At 34.2% G+C, this 14,935-nt stretch overlaps 2 protein-coding genes across 2 annotated transcripts; one reads left to right on the top strand and one right to left on the bottom strand.

The window, feature by feature from the left end:
• The first annotated feature begins 1,985 nt into the window (after positions 1–1,985).
• LOC133308606 (transcription factor BHLH089) lies at positions 1,986–4,382 on the top strand. The gene is made up of 6 exons (XM_061509248.1): positions 1,986–2,478; positions 2,641–2,838; positions 3,004–3,069; positions 3,195–3,263; positions 3,371–3,442; positions 3,939–4,382. Exons 1-6 carry the CDS (start codon positions 2,155–2,157, stop codon positions 4,065–4,067), a joined length of 858 nt encoding a protein of 285 aa, XP_061365232.1. The 5' UTR covers positions 1,986–2,154; the 3' UTR covers positions 4,068–4,382.
• Positions 4,383–6,456: 2,074 nt separating this feature from the next.
• On the bottom strand, positions 6,457–12,997 carry LOC133308603 (disease resistance protein RPV1-like). Its single transcript, XM_061509245.1, has 7 exons — positions 12,485–12,997; positions 10,646–11,717; positions 10,245–10,547; positions 8,315–10,159; positions 7,478–7,571; positions 7,130–7,343; positions 6,457–6,756 (listed from the first exon to the last, which is right to left on the bottom strand). Exons 1-4 carry the CDS (start codon positions 12,982–12,984, stop codon positions 8,459–8,461), a joined length of 3,576 nt encoding a protein of 1,191 aa, XP_061365229.1. The 5' UTR covers positions 12,985–12,997; the 3' UTR covers positions 6,457–6,756; positions 7,130–7,343; positions 7,478–7,571; positions 8,315–8,458.
• Between the last annotated feature and the right edge of the window lie 1,938 nt (positions 12,998–14,935).

Genomic DNA, 14,935 nt, shown 5'->3' with positions numbered 1-14,935 from the left:
TAAAATACATATATCCAAATAAAAAGATATCAAGATACTATGCATATGATTTGGGGGAAAATTGGATTTTTTTTTTAAATTTCTTTTTTGTAAATTTTTTTTTTTTTTAAATTTTTCCGTTTTAGGTAAAAACGTAAGTTTTTATCGTTTTTACGCTTTTACACGACGTTTTTACCAATTTTTTACAAAGACCGTTTCACTTATGTTTTAACACGCATCACTCTAGTAAAAATGTAAGTTTTTACTTTTTTACACTAGTTTTTGACAAGAATGACAGCTGTTGTACATGCAACAATCAAATACTTGCTATATATACTTGAAAGCATTAAATGCGGGGAACCATAACCATACAAAGGATGAAAGCATTACATTGAGAAATCATAACCATACACATGTCGTTGCTTTACGTAAAGTAGCTGCAGAAATAATTTTACCTATATATATATATATATATTTACAAAACATATAACGCAATAACTTTTTGAAGGTGTAGATACGATTTTGGTCTTTACATTTATTTATTTATTTGAGTTTTAGGGCATATTATATTTTATTCATTTCAGAGACATAAAAACCAATATTACCAAAAAGAAAATAGGATGTATATCATAATAAGTAGAAATTACAAGGACTGCAACCCAAATAAATGAATATATAGGAACTGATATGTTAATTTTAGAAATTAATAGCTCGTAACCCATTTTTTAATGGATAAAACAAACAGAAAAACATAAGAAAAAGTAAATCAAAAAAAGAATAAAATCAAAATTTGAAAAATGAAAATAAAAATGAAATCAATGACTCCATTGTCCCTTTGTGATTTGTGACGCCTAATCTTAAACCCCAAGTGCACCGTTACCAATCATCAAAACCTCAAAGTGTCTTAACACTTTTTGCTCTCCCCAACACAACTCCCTTAACCTTTCCTTTTATGGCTTCCTCTACCAAATTTAAGTGCAATAAAACCAACACAATGTACTGATTTTGGAGCAGAGCTAATTAAGACTGGACTCATTGGATATTATTATTTTGATCATATAAAATGTTCTTCATCACGTGCTCATGTCTAATTGGGCCATTCCTCAACTCCTCACCCTCAACCAAACGCACTTATTGTCAATCTTTCTATCCAAAAGAAAATCTAAAACTCGAAACAAAACAACAATACAAAAGTATCTGACGAAAGAATTATTATTTAGAATTGAACATCGTTTTAGTCCAAAATATGTAACATAACAGCTAATTCTTTTCCCTTTTAACTTAATAATTAAATTCCTTGTGTTTTCTAAATGTAATCCTCCCTAAAGCTTATGCCATTAACAAAGCGCTACTTTTTGCTTTCAATTCTTTGCTTATTTCACTTTCCTTGACAATTATGAAATGGGACCTTGAATTATCATGCATCAAAAAGGGAACATCCTGGTACAACACACTTGAAAAAATTAAACCCGAAAATCAAAAGGGATCAGTGTAACTGGACAAGTTTAGTGTCACCATCAAACCAAGCTCCATGCCGAAACAGTAAGCTTGTGGGCCATCTATTACGCATCCAATTTTCTCATGTTCCTATAAACCTATGACCCCACAAAAAAAAAAAAAAAAAAAAAAAACTCATTATTATTAAAATAAAAAACCCATAAACATCATTATTAAGAACTTTACCACAAATTGACCGCTCTCACTCTCACACACACACACACAAATCTAAATGAAAAGAATGATTAATTATTCCAAAACCTTTTCGTAACCCAAAGGTACGTGACCGCACCTAATATGAGTCTCAGATCCCGAGCACATTAAAACCATTCCTACGTGGAGGCAATCCATTCGTCGAAACAAATCAACGGTGGAGATCTTCGACAAGACGAGACAGGGTAGTTCGATCCTACGGCTCAGATGGAGGACCGAGAAAACCTCAGTGGAAGCGACATCGTATGATGCTACCGAGGCGTGTGTCTGTAGAACAGTGTGAGTGAAGAGAAAGAGAAAGAGAAAGAGAGAGATATAAACACAGAGCTCGCGCACCATTCTTAACTATCGAAGGAGATCACTTACCGAAGCGAAGACCTTTCTCTCTCTATTTCTTTTGTTGTTGAATGTTGAGCTGTGTTGGGTGGTTCGGGTTCGGATTCGGGTGACCCGATTGGTGCTTCGATGGATCCGGGTGCGATGATGAACGAGGGTTCCTTTGCGAATGGGAGTGGAAATACGGCGCCGTTTAGCTTGTCGGAGATCTGGCAGTTCCCGCCGGCGATGAATGGGTTGGGGCTGAGGAAGCCGGAGTTCGGACAAATCTTCGGGGGGCATTTTGGGGATTTCACCATCGGTCCGAACCGGGAAGTTTCGTGTAATGAACCGGTCGGGTCTAACCAGAGAGCAGCAGCAAACAATAGCCGGAAGAGGCGGGACTCGGAAGATGATTCGGCTAAGTGTGTTTCCACCAGCAATGGTGTTGCCAATGGCAATGTCAATGGGGTGGTATTTTCACTTATTTCTTGTATTCATACTCAATTATATATATATATATGGATTTAATTTCATAAAAATATTTAAAAAATTAAATGAAATATGAAGATTATGATTGAATTAACCATATAATTGAATGGAAATAATTGAAAGGGGGTTATTTGGATTTGTTAGAATGATGGTGATGGAAAACGGGTTAGAGCATCAGGGAATAAGAATGAAGGTGGTGATGGTAAAGTTGAAGGAGAAGCCAGTTCAGGAAAGCCTGCGGAGCAAAGCACTCAGCCACCTCATGAACCTCCTAAGCAAGATTACATTCATGTTCGAGCTAGAAGGGGTCAAGCTACTGATAGCCACAGTCTTGCAGAACGAGTAACTTACTCTCCCTTTTGAACTATGTTATGTTTTTGTTTCATTTGATGTTATAGTTTTACCACTTTTTTATGTTCATTTATGGAGAACTTGAATTTATGGATCTGTTGCAATTAGTGTCGTTGACTATGTTTTCTAATTGGGACGTTGGTGTACTCTGGACAGGCTAGAAGGGAAAAGATTAGTGAAAGGATGAAAATTCTTCAGGATTTGGTCCCTGGTTGTAATAAGGTATTCTCTAGTATGATGACCATATTGATAAGACAGTGGAAAATCATTTCTGATGATTGGTTTTATCATGATAATGATATATGTTTTCTAAGAAATTTTGAATTGAGATACTTTCTTTACTTCAGGTTATTGGAAAAGCATTGGTCCTTGATGAGATAATTAATTATATCCAATCTCTTCAGCGCCAAGTTGAGGTATCAATTCTATTTCTGATTTTGGTATCTGCATAATTATAATCTTTCTCAATTTTATATTGTTTTGAAGTTGATGTTAAGGATTGTAATGTTCTTGGATGTCACAGTTTTTGTCAATGAAGCTTGAAGCAGTGAATTCAAGACTTAACTCTGGCATTGAGGCGTTCCCTCCTAAAGATGTAAGTCTTAAACATCCATTGGTTTTTTTTTTTTTTTTTTTAATACTGAAACTCTGATTGTGTTGAAAGCTGGATTTATCCTCTTTATTTTGAATTCTTCCTTTTGGTAAGTCTTGAGTATAATTCTAACAGTTGTTGCAAGGATGTCTGTCAATGTTGAACCATCTTTTCTAGCCACTATTCGTGTCATTAAATTTTTTGTTTTATTGGCAAATTTTTAATTGAGTATAAAGCAAATTCTTGGTGAAATCTTCAGTTACTTCTTTCTTCAAACGAATGAAATGCTTCTGGTGCATAAAGTAATAAATTTGATTGTATAGGATTACGGAGAGTAGGAAATATTCTTCTATGTAAATAAAAGGTTAAGAAATTAGGAAGCCTTTAGGAACTCACACTGAAATCAAAATTGGGACCAAAATGGTTCAAAATGATTAGTTCAGTTTTTCATACTTGTTCAAAGATCTTCAGTCTTACAACACATCAACTTTTGTTCCAGTTTGGTCAGCAGACATTTGATCCAGCTGGCATGCCATTCGGTTCACAATCTACAAGAGAGTATAGCAGGGGTTCTTCACCAGAGTGGTTACACATGCAGGTAGGAAGTGGTTTTGAAAGAACAACGTAGTCTATGAAATCCCTTCACCTGGTAATAAATGCATAAATGAGCAGTATTCCATCCTTCAGTGGCTCCCAAAAAACAAAAAATGATATACACTAAAGGTATTAAGTCCAAATGGACACCTCATTCCCATTTTTCTACACGAGGCATAGAGCTGTTACTGTTTTCCACAAGACTGCTTCACTTTGTATTTAAGCATCTGCGTATGTTGGTGTGTTGGAAAATGAATTCATTTACTCAATATGTAGTATGGTGGACTTTTTAGGCTTTCTATGTTGATACTCAACATAACTCTTAGAATGGTCATTATTCTTGTAAAAGAATACTGCTTGCCCTGAATACATAATGCTTACATATTGTGTAATAGTCTCAACCTTGTTGTTTGTTTGTGAAGCAATGTTGAATAAATGAAGTTAGTATAATCTTGTTAAATTATTGTTGGGCTTGTAGTTCGTACAAGTGCGGAAAAATATCTTAAACATATTTATCTTATACTATAGGATTTCTAGAAACGTTGTTGGTTACTCTACGGAACTTCTTGATGTCAACTAGATATTGCCAAACAGATAACACAATTGACATGAGGAGCATTTCCTAGGAACTACGGGATGTTAGTGGTACAAGCTAACATTGGAAAGGTTATTTTGTAACGCATAGCATTCTAAAGGATGCTAAAATTGTACTTTTTGGTTTCCATCAAGTTTAAATTTTGTCCTATATATATTGCACAAATGTTGCAACCTTGTTTTCTTGCTCAATTTAGTCTAACTGATTAACAAAAATCACTAATGTAAAAAAATGAAGAAGACCCATGTTGTATCTAAATACTCTATCGAATCATTTAAAACAACAATTTCTGCGGTTCCTAATGGAAACCTCATCATTCTCGATTTAAAATCTTAGAATGCTTGTATGTGTAGTTTTGAGCTGTAACTTGCCATTATAAATAGTCAAATTAGCTATGTTGCAGGGATTAGGGCTGGATACTATGTGAAACCTTTTTTGGGCAGAATTTGCACATTGTGTTGCAAAGTATGCATTTAGCACCCATTTTGTACATTTGTTGGAGAATCTCTACTCTTACCACAATTGTGGTAAGTAATGAAGAGAGATATTACAATGGTAAATTAGAAAATATGGAAAACTATACTCACCTTTGCTGGGGTTTTTTGTAATTACCACAATGACAAATTCTAGAGTTTTGTTATAATTACGCCTGACTCCCCTGTCAGAAGGATGATCATGATTTTCCCGTGATTTGTAATGGCCTATATGCAGTTTTTGCAACTCTCTTGATAATTTTTACTTCAAATTCAATGACCTTTATATTGCAAATGTAGAAACCTTAGATTTCGACTAATTGAAGGCTTGTGGAGATTTTGGTGCTTATTCAATCCCGTAAGGCATTTTTTTTTTTTATTTGCTTCATCCATGTTCTTGGTCCTTATGTGAGTTTTTCACTTGATGCTAGTGGTACAAGCTAACGTTGGAAAGGTTATTTTGTAACCCATAGCATTCTAAAGGATGCTAAAATTGTACTTTTCGGTTTCCATCAAGTTTAAATTTTGTCCTATATATAATATTGCAAAGATGTTGCAACCTTTATTTCTTGCTCAATTTAGTCTAACTGATTAACAAAAATCACTAATGTAAAAAAAATGAAGAAGACCCATGTTGTATCTAAAGTACTCTATCAAATCATTTAAAAACAATTTCTGCAGTTCCTAATGGAAACCTCATCATTCTCGATTTAAAATCGTAGAATGCTTGTATGTGTAGTTTTGAGCTGTAACTTGCCATTACAAATAGTCAAATTAGCTGTCTATGTTGCAGGGAATACGCCTGGATACTATGGCAAATCTTTTGTTTACTTACCACAATTGCGATAAATAATGAAGAGATATACTACAGTGTTAAATTAAAAAATATGGAAAACTATATTCACCTTGGCTGGGGTTTTTTTATAAGGGAAGAAATTTTAAATAATATATTTTATGTCAATTTTACTCTCATATAGATTTGTTATAATTACGCCTGACTCCCTCTGATTTTTTAAATTACACAAGACCACATCGACTCTGGCTGATGGATGATCATGAGTTTCCCGTGATTTGTACCTTCACTTAAAATTCTTGAAGGCTTGTGGAGATTGTGGTGCTTATTCAATCTCGTAAGAGGTAGTGGCCGAGAAAAACAAATTGGATTTCTACCCCTAGAGGGAAACAAATCTTCCCGTATACCTAAATGGTTTACATTCATACTTTTTCCAACCCGAGTTCATACCAACGCCGCTTTAATAAATTGAAATAGATAATATGACGTTGGAAGCCATTCAACAAACTTTCATGCTAAATAATAATAATAATAATAAGAATAATAAAATCTTCATGAATACATTTTGATCTCTTGACATAATTCCCATATATCCAGGATTAGGTCAAGCAATAAACAGCAAAATTATTGATCACATAGCAATAAATGTTATTGAACTATAGACCCTGGGGATTAAAATAAAAAATAAAATATTATACAACAGTCCCACACACAGCATCTCCTTTGGCTCCAATTATGAACTACGTGGCAGCACTATCATGCTCATTATACTTTTAGCTACCAACCCCACACTCTCCTCTGCTATAGTGGCCGAGGATGTCCATTTGCATTCTGCAAGCTTTGTTCTTCTTTTGATGATTGCCTAAGAGAAGAATTAACAAGATTAACCTTTTGCTCATATAGCCGATTCAATTCCAAAGGAGTGATGAGATAAGTTATATCAACAACATTTTCAAAGATATGGGAGGGAAATAATGCCTTTGACCACCCAAAGAGTAAAGACTTCTCCCCTACTTACCCTTGATACATATATTGCATCCCTCAAATATCCAGGCATCCATAGAATACCAATCAGCAAAGATCAGAATTCTAGACCATGTAATAAGCATTAGGAATTCTATAACCTTTGTACAAATTTGCAACAACTGTCAACGACCAAGATATGGAGGGTCTATCCAGCCAATTCATTTACACTCAATAATGACTTGCTTACAGTTTAAAAACATAGCTCTTACCTCCTCATGTATCTAAGCTCGTGCCATTCAGTCTTGCTTCAGCTGAGTTGACTTCAAACATCACCTTGATACTCCCACAGCTTACCATTGGAGATCTTTTGTGCTGAATGAGTTTGGTACGCACTTCCTAGCATAGAATTCAACGCCATAGTAGCTCACAGATGAAAAGCTGAGGAGGTTTAAGAGATAGTTATTACAGGTTTGAATCAAATACCTGGAACAGTTCAGCATAACAATGAGATACTTGTAACCTAAAATTTTATGAGGAATTATACTTAATTCAAAAGCAGGGGATAGAATATGGAAGAGAAGAACAAACAAACTTAAAAGAGAGGTAACAATTAATACCTCTAGCCTCTGTAAAATCTTAGCAATAACTTCCTGGACTTCATATACGAACCAAAGTTACGAAAAGCAACTCAACTTATCAGCCTTTGATATTCTTCAACATGGGGAGGAAAAATCACCAATGAAAGGAGCAGGAGCAAAGGGAAACAACAATTAATAGGTACATTAATAAATATAGAAAAATAACCTTTCTAAACAACAGGGGTAGAATAACAGGACATGTAGTAAAAGCGGGAGAAAAAAAAATAAAAACAGGAAGCCGAAGAAAAAATATGCACGAGAGAAAGATTAAGGGAGAAAGCACCATGTATGTTGTACATTGATCAATTTGGCAAACATGTATGTACCAGTCCATTTGTAAATTCTTCACATTCATAAGCAACCTCCAAATTCAGAAATTCAGAGTATAAATCCTTAAAAAAAAAAAAAGAATCCACTAATTATGCCCCACATCTAAATTGTTCTTCATCCCATCATAGTAAGGATGCCTAAAACTTAAAAAATAAAATAAAAGAACGCGTGTAAGAGATCAATCTCCCAAGATTATTTGGAAAGTGAATAAAATGGTCAAATATATTACAATCAAGTTAAGCATTTAGTCATGGCAATCAATAAGAGATGGGGCTTACTAATCCATTGAATCTTAGCTTAGCCAAATCCATTTAAACAAAATAAATTAATCCAACCATATTAGACCAGCTGAATTTTAACTCGGGTAAGAAAAATTTATGATTAGAACATTTCAACTTCAAGCTTGTATTTTATCATTATTTTTATTAAATACTAAATTCAAGAGAAACCCAAAGAAGCTTATATCGTATGCAAGGAGACACTTACCACAAGATGTCTTGCAATCACCTAACTCAAGATGTCTCAAATTTATATTTTCGCTGATTCCTTCAGGCAAATTCTCAATATTGTTTCCTCTCAGATGTAACTCTGTTATTGATCGTGGAAGCTCTTGGAGAGACTCAAGTCCCTTCAATCACTTAAGTAAAGACTGCTCAGCTCTGTAAGTTGCTTTATGTTTCCAGGCAAACACTTGATATTGCTTCCACTTAGATACAAATGTGTAATGAATTGTGGAAGCTCTGGGAGAGACTCAAGCCTCTTGCAATCACTTAAGTTAAGATTGCTCAGCTCTGTAAGTTGCTTTATGTTTCCAGGCAAACACTTGATATTGCTTCCACTTAGATACAAATGTGTAATGAATTGTGGAAGCTCTGGGAGAGACTCAAGCCTCTTGCAATCACTTAAGTTAAGATTGCTCAGCTCTGTAAGTTGCTTTATGTTTCCAGGCAAACACTTGATATTGCTTCCACTTAGATACAAATGTGTAATGAATTGTGGAAGCTCTGGAAGAGACTCAAGCCTCTTGCAATCACTTAAGTTAAGACTGCTCAGCTCTGTAAGTTGCTTTATGTTTCCAGGCAAACACTTGATATTGCTTCCACTTAGATACAAATGTGTGATGAATTGTGGAAGCTCTGGCAGAGACTCAAGCCTTTTGCAATGACTTAAGTGAAGATTGCTCAGCTCTGTAAGTTGCTTTATGTTTCCAGGCAAACACTTGATATTGCTTCCACTTACATTCAAATGTGTAATGAATTGTGGAAGCTTTGGGAGAGACTCAAGCCTCTTGCAATCACTTAAATAAAGACAGCGCAACTTTGTAAGTTGCCTTATGTTTCCAGGCAACCACTTGATATTGCTTCCACTTAGATACAAATGTGTAATGAATTGTGGAAGCTCTGGCAGAGACTCAAGGTTCTTGCAATGACTTAAGTGAAGATTGTGCAGCTCTGTAAGTTGCTTTATGTTTCCAGGCAAACACTTGATATTGCTTCTACTTAGATCCAAAATTCTAATGAATTGTGGAAACTCTGGGAGAGACTCAAGCCTCTCGCAATCACTTAAGTGAAGATTGTGCAGCTCTGTAAGTTGCTTTATGTTTCCAGGCAAACACTTGATATTGCTTCCACTTAGATACAAATGTGTAATGAATTGTGGAAGCTCTGGCAGAGACTCAAGCCTCTCACAATCACATAAGTGAAGACTGCGCAGCTCTGTAAGTTGCTTTATGTTTCCAGGCAAACACTTGATATTGCTTCCACTTAAATTCAAATGTGTAATGAATTGTGGAAGCTCTGGGAGAGACTCAAGCCTCTTGCAATCAATTAAGTAAAGACTGCGTAGCTCTGTAAGTTGCTTTAAGTTTCCAGGCAAACACTTGATATTGCTTCCACTTAGATACAAATGTGTTATGAATTGTGGAAGCTCTGGCAGAGACTCTAGCCTCTTGCAATTACTTAATTCAAGATGTCTCAACTTTGTAAGTTGCTTAATAGCTGAAGACAATATTTCAATGCTTGTGCCCACGAAATTCAATTCTCTGATTTCCTCTGACGACACCGAAAATTTCTTGAGGCTTAAGCAGTTATCAAAGCAAAGAAATTCAAGAGATTTTAAGTGAATCTCACTTTCAAGACTGATCAAACTTTTACACCCATATAGATCCAAAGTAACAAGCGAGTGGAGAGATAAAAGAGATGGATGAATATGATACAAACTTTCACAATAGGAGAGATCTACTTCTTCAAGATTTGTCAACATAGAGAAATCCGGGAGTTCCATCAACCTTGTGGATCCACCAAGGTTTATTCTCTTTAGATTCCCCAAATCCTGTAAAAGTTAAATGAAAGTCATGTAATGGGGAAATTCTCATATTTCATGTAAAATATAAACTGAAATGCATAAATATATATACCTGCACCCCATCCCAAAGTTTTTCAAGGTGGCTGTCTGGCATTGAAAGCTCAACAAGCTTCTCCGTACAAAACATTAATGGAAGTGACTTTGAAAGGTATCTATCCCACTCAAGGTACCTTAATTTAATAGAAAACAATTGGACACATGTAGGAAGGGACAACAAACTATAATCTTTGACACCAGACGGCAAATATAATTTCAGAAATCTTAGATTAGTCATGTTTCTGAATGTGTCAACACTGAAATGTAGATCTCTAATTTGGGACATATCTAAATTTATGCCTTCAACTTTATCAGTCCCCTGTCAAACAAACAAAAGAATACTAATAAGTAATAAGTAACCAATACCTTAATATCAGTTTTTTTTTGTTCAAAGAAAAATAAGTTTTTTTTTCTTACCCTATTATATTTCAGTACTTTATAGATGTCCTCTGCAACCCACAATCGGCTGCGTTTTCCAGGATCTTTGATAGATTCTTGACGAACAATCTCCAAACCCATTTCTTGTATCAAGTCATGCATCTGTACGACATCATGCTCTATAGTTATAAGAGCCTTATCTTGAAGGTTTCTTAAGCCAATACATGGATTGAAGTCCTTTAACAAGCTCACGACATGCTCTTCACGCTCTCCCTTCAAAAAGCATGCAATGTCTAGAAATATGTCCTTCTCTTGATCACGTAATCCATCATAGCTCAATTGTAACACACTTTGAATTTCATCATCGGGAATCTTTTGTAATTTTTCCAGTTCACTTTCCCACTCAATTTTAGTTTTTGAATAAAGAAAAGAACCTACAACCTTTAAGACTAATGGCAAGCCTTTGGCATAAGCAACTGCTTTATTTGATAACACTTCGTATCCCATTAAAGGATGGTTATGTTTGAAGGCATTCAAGCTGAAAAGCTGAAGGGAATTCTTGGGGTTCAATTCCTTAACATGATGTATTTTTATTTCATCAACTCCTTTCCATAGGAGGACATGCCTGTTTCTGGATGTAATGATGATTCTACTACCTGATCCAAAGTATTGAAGCACTCCATCTAGATATTCTAATTGCTTTGAAGTACTCACATCATCAAGCACAACAAAAACTCTTTTAAAAGAAAGCCTTCTCTTAACAACAACGGATTCCACATTGATTTTTCTCTCATATTCCCCCAGAAGCTCGGAAACGAGATCATTGCGTAGTGCCTGTTTATCTTTTTCAAAATTTTCCCTTATATTTTCCATAAAACATGATCCTTCATATTGAGAAGAGTATTTACCAAATAACCATTTAGCTATGGTGGTTTTACCTATGCCACCCATGCCCCAAATTCCAACGGTTTGAAATTCTGTTAATAATGATTCAATAGGTGCAAGGTTTTCATCGGTCCCAAAAGGGCATTTTGATTTCCTTGGTGGGTACTTGTATTCCAATTTTTTCAAAACATCTTCGACAATCTTTTGAATTAGTGTCGATTCGTCCCTAACACGTGCCAAATAAAATTTAAAGTGAGTGAAAGGGTAATAATTATTGTATAACAACTAAAATAAAAAAACCTAAATATAAGACTTCATCAATCTCATGCTACGAGTGTATTTTAGTTATGTTATTTAAAATTCCTTTTTCATATACTTTCGAGGGTGTCCATATTTCTTATTTGTGGGAGCTGTGCATAGGATATTGTGGCTCCAAAGGGGGTGCAGATCAATAAAATGGAAATGGAGTTTCTACTTTTTAGAAGGAGGAAGGCTGTAACAGAGGCATTTTGCAGTTTCTAATTGCATTTTGATTTTAATTTTTGCAAGAGACTTGGACGAGACTCTCGTGAAAATGTGTTGAAGAAATAGTGAATTTGTTGATATTGATAGTTAACTCGTGTTCTGAGATGAATGATCCGCTTGATCTGAATGTGATTAATTATAAGAATCAAGAACATCTTAATGTTAAGAGACAAACCTTGCCATTTTTATAGTAATGGAAGGCTTTAGATAACTATTTCTTTTTCTTTTTTAACAAAAAAATAGTTTATATTTGAAACCAACTATAGTTGAATACCTCTTTAAACTACAAATATTTTGAAGTATATAAGGTTTTGTTTACGTCTTGGAGAACCTTATGAAATAAAAAGGCTTTGCGAATGTTCGATTAATAGATTGTTATAAGTGAGACGAAAAGAAAATAAAGATAGTACTATGAATTGATTGTTAAGCATCATATGAAAAATGAACTTGTAAAAACACAATACTTACCGGTGTATCCGAGAGTCCCACCCAGCTAGATTGGCTGCTTCAAACAGAGCTTGTTTCCACTTGCTCAACTTGTCTTGGTTGTTGCTGAAATCTCGCTCGTGTTTTTGGAAGGCTTCCTCGTAACTCCCTTTCTGCTTCCGCACGTTTGATGGGTCAATTTGATAGAAGACAGGTATCACATCCTGTCCCTCTTCCCTGCATTCGAGTATTTTAAGTAGTTCATCCAAGCACCACTTTGAGGAAGCATAGTCTTCTGAGAAAACTATGACCGATATGTGTGAATCTTCAATTGCTTCTAAAAGTCCTAGCGAGATCTCATCTCCTTTGTTCATTTCGTCATCCATGTATACTTGGATCTGCTTTTGACGCATAGCATGACGAAGGTGACTCGTGAAGTTGCTCCGAGTGTCCTCACCTCTAAAGCTAATAAAAACATCATATCTTTTGGGATGAAATGAAGCATCATAAGAAGAAGAAGAAGAAGAAGGAGGAGGCGCCATGTCCTGGATCTAATTAACTAAGTCTTCGTCAACAATAATAGTACTGCTATCTTGTTAAGAAGAAGGAAGGTTTATATATTGTGTGAAGGGGATAAATCTAACGGATATTCTCACTACCAAAATTTTTTACGTTACTACATATCTAATAATCATTAGATTAATATTTTCTCTCTTTTCAAAATTTTTTTAACAATCTCTTTCTTTGATCCAATAGTGATGTGATGAATAATAAACTAGTAGTAAAAATTTTTGGTAGGTATAAATCTAATAGCCTCACAGACTTTTAAGATTAACAATCACTCTCTCTCTCTTATCTTCTCTTCCACGCCACGTTATGTAATTCAATTCTCAGTGCTGTCTTTTTCAAACTCGGTACTATCAAACTACGCACCTCGTTTAACCATAAGGCAGTGTTTGGTTGAGGTTTTCTTTGAAGATATTCATGTATCTGAAATTGGTATTTTATAGTGTCCTTGAGGGTGGTGGCAATTTTTAAGAGACACATTAATGATTCGAATAAGATATAGAATTTTCATGTTTATTTCAACCCATATTCATATTCATATTCATCCGGTATTTGTTTTAACTAGAAAGTGATCAAAAAAATCGTGTCAAATTCGTTTCAAGTATATTTGTGTTCATTTCATATTTGTTCTACCTCAATCAACCCGTTCAAATTAAGTAGTTATGTTAATGTAATTGCATTATTATACTTATTTATCTCACTTTTACTTATTAATTTTAGATAATTTAATTAATTTTCATTTAAAAAATGAAATTAAGATATTATTTGTGTATTATCATGTCAATCCAAACCGTAAACATGTCGCGTTAGTGTCTAGATTTTTGACACTAGTTGTTGCTCCTGCCGTGTGTTTCTGTTGCGAGTATTTATATTGATATTAAATTTATATAAACTCAAACACGAACTGCTAATGCAAATTATCATCTCTTTGTATATTAATAAAATGTAAATATATCTAAACACAAATGGCAGCTGTTAAATGATGTTAAATAAATAAATTATTATTTATTAAGTTGATAATGACATACATGTCGTCCAAATAATGACATATATGAGTGACGGCTTAAATTCGGAATGTTCCTGTTACAAATTTTCGGGATATATTTAAAGATAAAATTTATTATCAAAATGATGGCGTTGTGTTCTCTTATTTGTTGTGTTCATTAATTTATCTGGAATTAAATTTGAAAAACCAATTGTTAAAATAAAAATTACAAATAAAAATTAGGTAAATTGCAAGTTTTTTGGGGGTTTGAAATTGGAGATGAAAAATGCAGTTGCTGTTAAAATAAAGAGGTTGCATTGCTTCTGTTTTTTAGCCTAGTTCACGTTACATTATTGGATTGTTTAATATGCTTTTTGTTGTCAGGTAATTAAGATCAATTTCTTAAGCAATAACAACACTTGAGAGCAAGCATTCTCCTACGTGAGAAGAGTTTTCATGGTCCCAGATCATCATTAACTTAGTAGTCCGAACCAATCAAAATCAAACAACTACCGAGAAGAGAGGAAAAATAAAAAATAAATTTTTTTCCAAATGTTAGAAAGGCCACATGGGCTGGGAGCACCAATTTTTTTTGGCTCCTACAGGACACACTTATCTTTTCCACTAGAATAAATTTAAAATAAAACAAATGTATTAATTTTGTTTAGTGTGAATACTTGAACACCATCATTCATGGGTGTAATGACCCAAAATTATTTTAATACATAAAAAGAAATATGGAGTTCCCACCAATTTTATTTAAGTTGGAAAGATAAAAAAAAAAACACTTTTAAAAATGGTTATCTTAAGTTAGTTGCGCAAATCATAATAATTTTTAGAAATATTTACTTTATTCCTAAAAAGATAAATAAGATTATTTAGAAAGATAGAAAATTAAATTATTGAACTTATATTTTAACTTGATGGAATGAGGAATGAGG

This window comes from Gastrolobium bilobum, unplaced genomic scaffold (assembly GCF_033153095.1).
Source record: "Gastrolobium bilobum isolate Gb01-03AN ecotype WA unplaced genomic scaffold, APGP_CSIRO_Gbil_v1 utg26554, whole genome shotgun sequence".
Taxonomy (NCBI): Eukaryota; Viridiplantae; Streptophyta; class Magnoliopsida; order Fabales; family Fabaceae; genus Gastrolobium; species Gastrolobium bilobum.
This window is presented reverse-complemented; position numbering and strand designations above follow the sequence as displayed.

Bases quoted from the DNA above. Each gene is read 5' to 3' on its own strand.
- LOC133308606 (XM_061509248.1), top strand. From the start codon at position 2,155: ATGGATCCGGGTGCGATGATGAACGAGGGTTCCTTTGCGAATGGGAGT. The intron at 3,264-3,370 runs GTATCAATTCTA...TGGATGTCACAG, and splicing joins CTCTTCAGCGCCAAGTTGAG to TTTTTGTCAATGAAGCTTGA. The intron at 3,443-3,938 runs GTAAGTCTTAAA...CTTTTGTTCCAG, and splicing joins AGGCGTTCCCTCCTAAAGAT to TTTGGTCAGCAGACATTTGA.
- LOC133308603 (XM_061509245.1), bottom strand. From the start codon at position 12,984: ATGGCGCCTCCTCCTTCTTCTTCTTCTTCTTCTTATGATGCTTCATTT. The intron at 10,548-10,645 runs GTAAGAAAAAAA...TTTGTTTGACAG, and splicing joins AAGTACTGAAATATAATAGG to GGGACTGATAAAGTTGAAGG. The intron at 10,160-10,244 runs GTATATATATTT...TAACTTTTACAG, and splicing joins AACTTTGGGATGGGGTGCAG to GATTTGGGGAATCTAAAGAG.